At 37.7% G+C, this 13,873-nt stretch overlaps 1 protein-coding gene across 1 annotated transcript in view; it reads right to left on the bottom strand.

The window, feature by feature from the left end:
- The window catches only part of tet2 (tet methylcytosine dioxygenase 2), a 29,655-nt gene that overhangs the window by 6,754 nt on the left and 9,028 nt on the right, over nucleotides 1-13,873 (bottom strand). The window contains exon 2 of the mRNA XM_079617026.1: nucleotides 90-2,879. Coding sequence (XP_079473152.1) covers nucleotides 90-2,835 — 2,746 coding nt within the window. The 5' untranslated portion in view covers nucleotides 2,836-2,879. The remainder of the gene's footprint in view (nucleotides 1-89; nucleotides 2,880-13,873) is intronic.

Here is a 13,873-nt window from a genome sequence, read left to right as displayed (position 1 = left end):
TTGAAAGTGAACTACTCCTTTAAGTGTGCAGTTCTAATGCATAAACAACACAAAATGTGTAAAAAAAAAAAGCGGTGTGAATCTCTTACCAACACAGTGACATGAAGGAATATCATACTGTGTCTTCATAGGTGTATCTAGTAAGTTTTTTATTGGTGTATTAAGCATCTTCATGGGTGAATCCAGAAAGCTTTGTAACCCGGGTTCAATCTTTTTAGGTGGTGTGAAGTTTTGTGGTTTGCACTGTTCCTTGACATTCCCCTCAGCATTGGTTGAGAGCACAGTCACAGCCCCAGCCATCTCCACCTTCACCTTATTGGGTGACTTGATGACCAAAGACTTTCTTTCAAACACAGGCGATAATTGATACTGTTTTAACCGCTGTTCCATGGTAGCTAGAATACTCCTTTGCAGGCTTTGTTCACAGGATGAAGAAGGATACTCCTGCTTTACAACCACTGGCATGACTTTGGTTTTGTCTTGATTTTGCTGTAGCACTTCCATGGGTGGCAGTTGAGCTGAGGTCTCTAAACCTGAGCAGTTTTCAGTTTTTATGGCTGGCATAATTGGTCTGATGTTGTCGGGGCCTTGCCGCTCCTGCCTCTGCAGAAGGTGCATTCGCAAGGCTATGTGCCTCTGCAAATCTCCTTGAGCACCTTGGCTTGGGAGAGACTCCCTCTGGATTTGGGCAAAGAGCTCTTGGAATTCAGTTTTGGTAAATGTTTGAGCCGGTATCTGAAGACCCTTAGAAACTTGTGAATGAGAAATCGGAGACTGTGGGAATTCCAAATGATTGTGTACCCTGGGATGGAGAGGTTGCTGGTAGTTTGGTTGCTGTTTACTGGTGTTTTGAGAGTACTGTATGTTCTGCTGGAGTTTCCTCTCTGCTAGAGCTTTTGTTTCTTTAGACAAGGATTGTACATTTGAATTAGATGGGTCTGGAAATGTTGAGTATTCTCTCATAGTTGTCCTAGACAGTGTTTGTGCTGGGGGTTCAATAGCTAGAGATATTGTCTGGGATTCTGAATGAAGACAACCCTCTGTTTTAAGCCGTTTCAAGAGTGGTGCATCTACCTGGATGTGGGAAACATCTTTTTGTGGAGCTGCTTGCATATTCTGTCTGTCCTGAGGGAGCTGATGGGGAAATGTGCTGGTGGCCTGCTGATTAGGCTCAGTAGGTGGTGGCTGAGAGAGGAAGCTCTGGGATTGTATCTGGTCTTGATCATTTTTGCATAATTCCTGGCACATGTGTTGGGGTTTGTCAAATTGCATGCAAGCATGACTTCCGGATTTTCTTTGTTGACATTCAGGGGCAGAATTGTGGGGAAATTGTGTAGGAGGTAGGGAGTTTTTGTAACAATCTTGTGCTTGACTGTCATGTGAGGGAAAACTGGGATTACTGAAATTCAAAGACTGGAAGTTATTTGAGGGCATGGAATTTGTACAATGACTTTGGCTCTGTGAGACTGTATGTTGCTGCATTTGGGTCTGTGGAAGGAAAAAATCCCACATCTGTGAGTGGTCAGTAGATGGCTGTGGAGCTGAAGCCGAGTTTAAATCTATCCATTCCATCTGGGATGGGTGATCTGTACTCTTTGACATTGTCTTTTCTTGACCTGGTTTAGGCTTATTATCGTGGTCACTGTATTGATTCTGAGATGTTGGTGTACAGGCCTGGGAAATCAACCTTCTGTCTACTGTTGGTGGCTCAAGATTCTGTTGCACCTTAATCTGTAGGTTCTGCTGACCTGTCTGAGTTTTTTGTGAGGGGGCACTTGTCATCACTGGGGGTAATTTGTACGATTCACAGCTAAAATCCTGGTTGGACTTAGAGAATATACTTAAACACTCAGTCTCGCTCAGAAGGTTATCTTCTCTATCTTTTTTAATCTGTGAGCAACCATTAATGCCTGTCTGTGATGGCACATTGGACTCTGAAGCTTCCGGACTCAGCGATTGTGTTCCCAACTCTGGGAGGTCAGAGAGATCATAAGCAGGCTTCTTTTGCTCAGCTGCAAAGCCAGAGAATCCATTCACTGTAAATTCAGGGTTGTAGCCATTGCTGCTTTGTACTTCTGGGGCTGCCTTGGCAAGTGGCTCGGAGGCAGATGTATGGGGTGAAATAGGAAAACCTGAGGTAAATGAAGGTGAAGAAGTCGCCTGCTCAGGCAGGTTGCTGGTGACCTGATCTACTTGAGATGAGTTGGTTTGAGGTGCAATAGACACATGCTCTGGGTAATACTGAGACAAAGTTTTCTCTAAGAGGTCACCAGTTATACCCTTTACTGAATGTGGGCTTGTTGTAGCACCATTGGACATTGGAACTTGCTTGTTCTGTGACAGTGAGAATAAATCCCCATTAGGAAAGTAACAGTTTCTTTTACTATGTTTTATCTCAAAATCTCCTGGCTTGTTGAGCTTGGAGAATCCTTCTAATCGGTTCTCCATTCCGGTTTCTCTTTTATCCCAAAGCCTCAGGTCTTCCTTTCTATTCACCTCTGAATCAGTACAGAGTTTTTTAGGCTGGTGAAAGTCCAAATATGTCTGTTCACTTAGAGCATGTTTCATCTGTCCATTCATCTCATACATGTTTTGATCAAATATGCCCTGCATGTTAGCAGGGCTAGAACAATTATCATGTTGTCGTTTCATGGGGTAGACCACTGTGCTGGGATTGAGATGGCTGCAGTCTCCATTGAACTGCTGAGACAAGACCTCAGGTGACTGATCTCCATTCTGTTGCTTGATGAGAAGGGGGTCTGTCTGCTGAGTAGCACCGATTTGTGCAAGTATCAGACTTTTTTCCGTCTCATGACTGGTCTTTTCTGTTTCCATCTGGTCTGCTCTGGGTCCATTCACAAGGCTGCCCTCTATGCGTCCTACATGGAAGAGAAGGAATAGTACCATGATTGTAAAAACATAATTTAGTTATAATGTACTGGTGTAGTGGGGGTACTTGCTAATGATCTGGACTGTCAAAAATGTATAAAATAAAAATAAAAAAAGATAATCAAAGTAAAAATGGCCTAGATTTGAGCAAGATCTCATACCTACTAACACTTTCTCTACACTGGACGCGACCATTGTTGCGGCGCACCGCCTGGACGTGACAAAGCGACCGTTGCAAATCCATTTGTCCTTTGTGACAGAAGTTGCATGTGCGCTTGGAATACATCAGAAATAGAATGGGGAATATAGAAATAGTCACGCCGCATCCAGTGTAGACAACGTTACTGTTTATAATGGGCTCTTTTTGCTTTTGTCGCATTACATTGTGCCGCTCGCCTCTGGTATAGACATAGTGTAAGAGTGATGTTTTCAAAATATCATTACAGAGTTCTTTGGAATGTATTACAAATGCAACAGTCGTTGCCTTGGTACCGCAAGAGTTTACAGATGGTATGAGATGAAAATAGTGATCGCGTTGGATGATGATCATATATTTATTTTAATTTTATTATGGTGTTTACTACGCTCAAACCACTCAAATGACTTCGCTTTGCCAGATACAGAGAAACTGGTAGCCAGACAAGTGACCAATCCTAAGCAGCGACGTCACTACATGCATTCTACCAGCATGGTCAACCGTACTGAGAATTCCGGGCCAAGAAGTTTGCAATCGTGCTGTGCCGAACCAAGCTCAAGTGGAAATATAACCGTAATGGTTCTGTACCTTAGAAACTTACAGTCCGAAGGTGGAAATGCAGCTAATGTATATTTGTGTGCAGGGAGCTTGAATTCAGTTGACAGATGCTGAGGAAAGTCTGAACTGAATGTTGTTTCCCCTCTCAAGTCAGACTCTGTTTTGAAATATTAGCCCATATCTCAAAATAGACATGCCCACCAGGGATGGTCTTTAAAAAAGAAAAAGAGATGTCATTCCTTGCATGCTTAGCATTGTCTTGTACAGTCAAATCTGAGAAGATTACAGGCAAGGGTTGTATAGTGCATCTGCATACCAATGACTTCTTGCATTTTGTTAAGACATGTTCTAAGACAGCTTCAGTCATAAACATTACCCTAACTTTCACTAAATATTTAATGACAAAGAATGGTTCCTGCCATCTTGATATCCGGTGTTTTGTACCCATGTCAATTTGTTAATGATGTTGGTTGGTATTTATAGATTTAAGCATATATGAATTAGAACTGTTGAACATGAGAGTAACTAGGGGTTGATTATAATTACAATTTATGCTTTTAAATTGTAAACACATACGTAAATGTACACTCCTAATACTGCATTTATCATTAAGTGGCTTTGGATTATAGCAAAGAAAGATTTGTGTTTTTTTTTTATACCCGTGGCCATTATAATATATATTGCGACTTTATTCCTTGAGTCCCTTGCATGTTCAAAAATCATTATCTATTTCACTGTACATTTCTATTTAATTTTACTATGCACTATCAAAACCAGACTTCTATAAATCATAATTTTTTATCTCTTCAAAAACACATTTTCACATTTATGCAACCATGTAAAAATAACTTAGAAATGCTAAAATATCTTTGAAAATAGACAACTGTAGATTTTTTGTTTGTATTGTAATCAAATCTACAGAGCCATACAGAAAGAACTGCCCTACAGGATATCTAATATGTAACAGATTCTTCATTGAATGGTTTCCATCTGTTTGAGTCAAGAATGGTGGGGGTAAAGGACAGTTAAATTGGAGTCAGCATGGAGCAATAAGGTCAAGATGTATAAATAATATCTTAATATATATTTTTATTTAATTAACTTTTTTATTTGAGAAAAGTCCATCATGATCTACCTTGTCATCACATACCCACATAGTCAAATAAGTTGGATTAGGTTTATTTACTATGTTAATATTAAAAATGTAACTCTTTCTCCGCCGTTATATGAATATCTGAACATACAATATCAAAATAAAGAACAGAGCAGATAACACAAGTCAAAGACAAAAGTCAGGATCTGATTCAGAATGATGATCAAAACAGAGAATTATATGCTGTTAAATGTTTGATGATTGCGTTTGGTTACATGTGACACCCACGTTAGCTTTTGCGTTAGCTTAGATTATATTACAATCCACCTGCATTTGGCAGGTTGGTGGTTGTAAATGTAATACACACACACACACACACACACACACACACACACACACACACACACACACACACACACACACACACACACACACACACACACACACACACACACACACACACACACACACACACACACTGTGTAAGTTGATGTATAATGGGGTAGTCAGTAAATAACAGCTGGTCTTTTTTATTTCTACCAACAAAAAAAAAGGAAAGTGGCTTTTTGTTTTTTATGAAATCTTCATGAACAAAATACTCTTCTGTGACTTGACCTGTGATATATTACTGGCTGCAGTCAAACAATACTAATAAAAGTTTGTTCACATGTTTTTAAAATTGTATCTATTATCATCTCTGGAAAGGGGTAGATTGTGATTGGTGTGCTCCATGAAGCTTGAATGTGGATCCATTCCAGAGCCATTTCAGAGTTTCCCAACAGCTGAGAAAAGCCAAACGGCTTGCCACAGTTGGATAAGCCCACACTGAAAACAATACAAAAAAATCTCTCTGAGCTAGAATGACAAAGCACGAGATCCCAGCTGAAAGCTGTCTATATGCACTAAACTTTGAGACAATTGGTTTGCATTGGCTGTATCCATACATATAATTAAAATAGGAAGATTGATATGTTTCTTAAACTTCAATGTGATATATTTCAAAGGATTGCCTATGAACAAAAATCCATTTGTTTTTATCTGGTCTCTTGACAGCTAGGAGTGGCTTTAAATTCAGTTAGTTGTCGATCCTGTTTTTTTATTTTCTTACTTTTTAAATCCTCATTCTTTCTCTGTATCTCACAAGAGCTCAAACTGTTGTTATCTCCAACTGTAATAAATAAGTGTAAACAACTGATCAGTGCCTTGGTTGCAGAACCAATACGAAAAAAAAAGCACATAGGTACAACAGCAATGGTATTTTTTGTTTTTGTAATTTAACAGTTCCTTAGCCTCAGGGTTGTGGTTAAAATGTAGAGCAGGTCAGTGGGGAGTGACATTTTCTATGACTTTCATGGTGTACACTCTAATAGTGGTACTATGGACAAACAAGTGAATCATCATTATTATTATTATTATTGTTATTATTATTATTATTATCATCAGTAGTAGTAGTAGTAGTAGTAGTATTGCTTTAAATTATTTCTTTGAGATTAGTATTTGGGTTAATGCTATGGTTAAGTGTTATAAAAATATGTGGTGCACTACTCTGTGTCAATGTGATTCTGTGTTATGACAAGAGACAGGAGTTGTTCTTGTTTCAGACATGGTCTCTGGATAAACAGTCAGAGGATCCACAATTAAATTAGGCATGATTGTAATATATAGGCTATATATTTTTGTTTCAAAAACCAAAAATTGAGACAGTTACTCTTGCTCAGTTCAGACAGGAATTACTTTTTTTCTTATTTTTATTTTTTTAAAGCTCTAAATAATGAATGGATAAATAGCTAAACATACTGCTGCTGGGTGTTTGGCTGTAGTTGTGCTCTTGAGTGAAACTTCATCCCTTGGTTCTTCCCACTGTAATTTGATCATACAGCTCATGTGCAAGTGTGCTTTAAATGTCACGCATGCAGGGTTGTAAAAGTGTCTTTCTCACTTTTCTCCTCTGAGCATTAACCATGCCTTATTTTCCCCTGACACACAGACAAGGAAACAAGCTCAACCAGAATGTCAGGTTTCACAGACAACTGGCATTTTGGAACTTTGACTTGAAAACATTTTCCACATTGCTATAAAGAGTACCAAAAGAAACCATAAGCCAGTTAACATAATCAGGATTAGTGTTTCTTTCCTTTTCAAGTGTCACACTGCCATTGGAATGTGTGTGTGTGTGTGTGTGCTCTTGTTTATGTGATTTATGAGGACACAAATTTGTATAAATACATGTGTATTACACTGGTATTACAACTTACGGTAAACGTGGTTTATGAGGACATTTTATGAGTCCTCATAATTCAAATAGCTTTAAAAAAAAAAAAAAAAAAAGTTTTATAAAAGAAAAAAAAATTCAGAATGTTTCCTGTGATGGGTAGGTTTAGGGATAGGGGCAGTGTAGGGGATAGAATATACAGTTTGTACAGTATAAAAACCATTAAGCCTATGGAATGTCCTCACAAGTATAGCAAAACAAACGTGTGTGTGTGTGAGTGTGTCCGGAAAAAACTGCACTCTCACTCCATTCAACACATCAGCACTATGACTAACCAACTTTTTTTTTTTTTTTTTTACTTGGGCTCTGAACACCGCTGCCTGTTTTAAAGGTGCCACCAACATCCGTAACATTTCGTCATTTTCCAATAAGAAACCAGAAGACAAGCATAAGAATGGAAACAAAGAGGAAAGAACCCCTTTGAAATGAACGGGTATTTATAGAGTCAGCATGTGTACGGGGGAAGGTATGAGACATGCCTTTGAGTCTGCTTGGAAGAGATCTGTGAGAATTGTTTTGTAATTTATTGATTGATTGTATCACATTTTGATTTTAATCAGATTTCTTTAGAACAACGGAATAGTAAACAAAAAATAAATAAAATATAAGTTGTTTTTAAAGTTTCTTAATTTTTATGTGAACCCTTTGTTCATCCCCAGTGACATTTTAAATCCTCTTTGTGGGAGAGGATTTGAGGAGAGGTAGATTACTTCAAATGCTAGGCAGATACACTCTTCTGTTTGTAATTTCACCCACAACTAGGTCCCCTCTGAAGAGTCAGGTCTGTGTTGGACCTGCCATTGTCCTTTGTTACTAATAGAAGGCAGATGTGGCTCTGCTGAAACAATTTTCAATCCAGTTTTTGTGCTCTCGTTCATACCAAGCCACCTTTGCATGACCTACATAGATACAACTAATGAACTTAACTTAATTTCTGCCTTAAACTCTTAATAAAAATCAAAGTTGTGCCAAATTGACAACTTTCAGTGATAAGTTCTTTGCACATTTCAACTACTTTGATTATAGCAAATAATATCAAGTTGAACATCTGAAAACACTTTAAACTCATATCACAGTCTTAACATAATCAAGTTGACATGACAGAAATTGTACTGAAAAAATGTAATGTTATGATTATGGAAACATTTATTACAATGGGGTCTTTCACAATATGTTCCAGTTATATTGTATAAGTCACTGTCTGGGTTTTATTATTATTTTTAATTCAGAAATTAGCATCTGATTTTTGTTTGAAGTACGGTTCAGTATCCACCCTGCTACAGCAGCTATAACATCAACATTAACATGCTAAATATTAACTTGTCAAAAGTTAATTTTTTGTTCAATTGTGTTTAGGTTGTTGCTCCAACACATTTATTTACATTTTAAGATAAGAAAAAATAAGATAATGCATTAAATTAAATCACAATGTTATTTTTTGTCTTGAAAAACTTCATAACTGAATACATTTATACTGTACTGACGTGTAAGAAAAGAAAGAAATCCCATCCTCAATCCCCGCTGATCCCCAAATAATGATCAATCTTTTGGCTATCTGTAATTGTTCACTTAAACCTACACTGCCTCTTTTCTTCCCTGTGGTGGTGGTGTTTGGTGTGTTTGAGTCGATGATAATTAACTTGGCATAGGTTTTTATAAGACACTTTATAACTCCAGTTTTAGTAGACAGACCTTTTGCTTCAGACAGTAAACCATAAAAACAGCCACATATTACAGTGTAATTAATGTATTTAAGCACATTGTTCCATACAATCTCCCTTCCCAAAAATCAACTTCCAAAATATAATTTCAATATACATTAATCTCAACTTCTTTCTGTTTCTTTCTACAACCCCCAACACCCCACCCCATTTCTTTGTGTCTGCACCAGTCAATATATCTGACTAATTTGATGAACTGTGCCCAGTGCAAAGCAAATTTCTTTCAGAGAGTGAGGTAGCCATGGTGATCATTATATTGGTGCTGCATGGCCATCTGCTCTAAACATTAACCAAGCATGACTGACTGACACAGATATAGAGACAAGAGATAGAGAAAATGCAAAAGAGTGAACACATGTGCTAAGCACATTGATTCTGGTGGGATCAGCTCTCTTTTATGGGTATGTGACAGAGTTTTATTTACTGCCATGACATGAAAGCTGAGAAGCTAGCCATATCTTTACTTTCAATGTAACTCTTATATATTGACTGGGGTCTTCAGTTGCTGTGAAGAAAATATGCTCAGAGTTACAAAACAAAGCTAAACAAAGGCATATGCTTGTGGCAAGCTCAAGAATAAAAAAAACAAGCATCTTATAGATAAGATGTTTAAGCTTTCCATATGCAAGACATTTAAGTCTGCTTTGTTTTTAATTAAAGATTTCGTTTATAAAATGTTCCATTGTAAATCCTGACAGTTTCCTCTAAACATTTTGGCCCTGTTTACACCTGGCATTAAAATGCATTTTGGTCAATTGGATCACAAGTGAAAAATGCTAAATACAGGTGTAATCTGTGTGTAAAACGTTTTGAGCTTGTCCACTTTCAACCACTTCAAGAGGTAGTCGAAAGCCCATTCGTCCAGATAGCTTTTGGTGTAAACGCATGTGGTCGAATGTGTACAAACAGCCGTGAAAGCCCGCCTACTCTCCACCTACTAACTTAATGCGTAAACATTATGGAAAGCGCTACCCAGATGGGATTTAAACTTTGATAAAAATGATGAGATACTTAGAAGACTGTCATCACTCAGTGGCTGGCTGTCTAAGTGGTTTCAGAATAAGCAAAATAATATAGGGTTCATAGACAACTGAAAAAGTTTTTGGGGAAGACCTGCATGTTAAAAAGAGATGGCACTCATTCCTCCCGGGGTGGTACCGCTCTTCTCTCCTCTCTAGAAATATAACACATAGTCTTAGAGCTGAACATTGACTAACATAGTCAGGTCAGGTCAGGAAGCAGACAGACTGGCTAATCCGCCGTCTGCTAGCTGTCTCACGTCACAGAAGTCAGATAAATCCCAACACATATAGACTCTTTCACCTAGATATCATCACATAGAGACTGTGTCTGTTCCCCAAATTAGCAAATACAAAAAACTCCCAAAACCATTTAAGGGTAAAAATGTACTTGATGTTCAACAGATAACTTTTTTTATATAATACAGATGAACAAATGATAAAACTTGGGTTACTAAATATACAATCCATTTCTTCAAAAGCACTTATTGTAAATTATATGATTACAGATCATAACCTAGTGCTGTGTTTGACAGAAACCTGGCTAAAACCAGACGATTACATTAGTCCACCCCGCACGATTACTGTTATAAACATGAGCCTCATCTGAAAGGCAAAGGTGGAGGTGCTGCTTTATGTAACACTATCTAGCTACAGTATCTAGTGTAAGTATCCCATTTGACATTTGTGCTACTGTATACTGTACCATACAGACTTTATCAAATCATTTGCTGATTTTCTATCAGAGTAAGTACTGGCTGCAGATAAAGTCCTAATTTTGGGGGATTTTAATATCCATATATAGATAATGAAAAATACGCATTGGGATTAGCGTTTAGAGACATTCTAAACTCTAAACTATTAGAGTTAGGCAACAAGTGTCAGGGACCCACTTATTGTCGGTATACTTTAGATCTAATATTGTCACATAGAATCAATGTTGATGCCGTTGAAATTCTGCAGCAGAGCGATGACATCTCAGGTCATTATCAAGTCTTGTGTATACTCCATTTAGCCAAGGCTGCAAAACTGACTCCTTGTTACAAATATAGCAGAACTATCACTTCTATCACTAAAGATTGCTTTATAAATAATCTTCCTGATCAGTTTCATCTCCTCAGCATCCTAGATAGCTTAGAAGAACTCGATGTTGCAACATAAACTATTGACTCTCTCTTTTCCAGCACTTTAGACACAGTTGCTCCTTTGCACTTAAAGAAGATTAAAGAGTCCAATGCTGTGGTACAACAAGCACACTCAGGCCAGAGCAGCCAGAAAAATGGAGCACAGCTGGGAGAAAACAAAACAGTTTTTTGGCATTTCGTGGAAAGAACTTGAAAACTGCTAGATCTGTTTATTTTTCGACCCTCTTGGAAGAAAACAAATACAACTTTTTATATTTATTTGATACAGTCACTAAAAGAATGGGAAATAAAGCTTCAACCCCAGACGTTTCCAAGCAGCACAGCAGTAATGACTTTATTACCTTCTTTACTTGCAAGATTGATAATAGTAGAGAGAAAATAACCATGCAACGTCTACTACAGTATCACATCAGACAGTGCATTGTTGTGTTCCTGAGAAGAAAAAAAACATTCATTCGTTGCTATAGGAGAGGAAGAATAGTCTAAACTCATTGAATCATCTAAATCAACAACATATACTACCCTATAACAACTAAGCTACTAAAAGAAATGCTTCCAGAGATCCTCTTCTTAATATCATTAATTCATCTTTGTCATTAGGATACCTACCGAAAACTTTGAAGCTGACTATTATTAAACCACTTATTAAGAAAACGCAACTTGATCCTACAGAATTTGTCAATTACAGGCCGATCTCGAATCTACATTCAAACTGTCAAAGATACTAGAGAAGGCAGTATCCTCACAACTATGTTTCTTTTTAGGAATTTGCGAGGATTTCCTTCCAGTCAGGATTCAGACCGTATCATAGACAGTATCATGAGACTGCTCTCATTAGAGTTACAAATGATTTGCTCTTATTATCTGATCATGGTGGTGTTTGCATTAGCATTGCATTAGCTTTCACTGTTACGCTAATGATACTCAGCTCTTTATTTCTTCGTGCCCCGACGAAACTTAACAATTCACAAAATTACCGTAAAGCATAACTGATATAAAAACTTGATGACTAGTAATTTCCTACTAATTAATTATGAAAAAAACAGAGATTCTAAGTATTGGACCAAAAACCTCGTAACAACCTAGAATACTTTCTAACACTTGATGGATGTTCTGTAACGTCTTCGTCGTCAGTTAGGAACCTGGGTGTGCTCTTTGATACCATTCTTTCATTTGAAAGCCACATTTCTAGCATCTGTAAAACCGCATTCTTCCATATTAAAAATGTATCTAAATTACGACATATGCTCTCAATGACAAATGCGGAACAGTTAGTTCTTGTGTTCATGACCTCAAGGCTAGCTTATTGTAATGCACTACTGGGTGGTTGCCCTAAACAAACTCCAGCTGGTCCAAAACGCAGCAGCTAGTTCTTACTAGAACTAGAAAGTATGACCCATATCAGCCCGGTTCTGTCAACACGGCATTGGCTCCCTATTAAACATCACATACATTTTTAAAGCGTGCTAATTACTTACAAAACACTAATGGTTTAGATCCTCAGTACTTGAGGAAGCTCTTAACGCATTATAGTCCTTAACATCTATTGTAATCTCAAAATTCTGTCCAGTTGATAATAATACATAGAATATCAAAATCAACTGCTTGCGGTAGATCCTTTTCCTATTTAACACCTAAACTCTGGAACAGTCTTCCTAGCGTTGTCCGAGAAGCAGACGCACTCTGTCAGTTTAAATCTAGTCTAAAAACACATCTCTTTAATCTGGCATACATGACCTATTATCAATCTCTATAATTCAAGTAATATAAAATGATTGTTATAGGCTGCATAAGTTAGGTCAGCCGGGAATACTTCCAATAACACCTGATGTATTTTTTAGATCATAAGAAGAATGGGATCTATGCTAATGTTAGTCTCTCCTGAGGTTTACCATAGTCTGCTTGATCCAGGACATATCCAGATCAGATGGTGGACCTAGACACGACCACAGCGGAGTCCTGAAGTGTCAGCAGAGACCGTGTCTACTAGACTCTCCCCTGCGAGGCCTCCTCGATACTACAAAAGTTATTTTTCTCTACAAAAGTTTTTTTTTTAATGATTCCCGTTCACACAGATCCGTGGAAACAACTAAAAATGATTTATTATGCATGCCAGACAAGTAATTTTGCAATATTATTTTGTAAAGGACCTAGACATAATCACAACTTATCCCTGAAGTGTCAGCAGAGATTGTGCCTCTCCCCTGTAAAGGCCTCATCGGCACAGATCTTCAACAAACTAGTCTCCATACCGGCGTGATGAATCCGATCTTCAAACAGATGGAACTGGATAAATATTTTAAATGGTCCGATCAAATCTGACCTCTGACCTGAAAAGCAGCCTGAATCATAATCATGCACTGTTCGTCCGTTGGCTGCCCAGCTGCTGCTTTGAAGCAATCTGTATTTTAAATTATAAAAGCGCTGTATACAGTGCTATGCATAAGTTTAGACACCCATGCTAAAGTTGACTAAAAAGAGGAATAAAAAATAATCTTTTGGAAATTGAACTTAATGCCTTAATTTAAAAAAATAGGAAAAATCCAACCTTTAAGGACACCAATTTTCTTTGTGAATTAATAATGTATCGTAAATAAATAAATGTTCTTCCTTAAAATACAGGGTGCATAAGTTTGGACACCCCTATGTTAAATTCCCATAGAGGCAGGCAGATTTTTATTTTTAAAGGCCAGTTACTATATGGATCCAGGATACTCTGCATCCTGATAAAGTTCCCTTGGCCTTTGGAATTAAAATATCCCCACATCATCACATAGCCTTCACCATACCTGGAGATTGGCATGGAGTACTTTCCATAAGATCATCTCTCAATGCAAATCAAACCAGCTGTTAGGCGAACTGAAATAAAACCATGCCAATCTCTAGGTATGGTGAAGGGTATGTGATGATGTGGGGCTATTTTAATTCCAGAGGCCAAGGGAACTTTATCAGGATGCAGAGTATCCTGGATCCATAAAGT

The sequence above is a fragment of the Phoxinus phoxinus genome (assembly GCF_949152265.1).
Source record: "Phoxinus phoxinus genome assembly, chromosome: 6".
Taxonomy (NCBI): domain Eukaryota; kingdom Metazoa; phylum Chordata; class Actinopteri; order Cypriniformes; family Leuciscidae; genus Phoxinus; species Phoxinus phoxinus.
The sequence above is the reverse complement of the archived record's forward strand: the minus strand, read 5'-3'. Positions and strand labels throughout refer to the sequence as shown.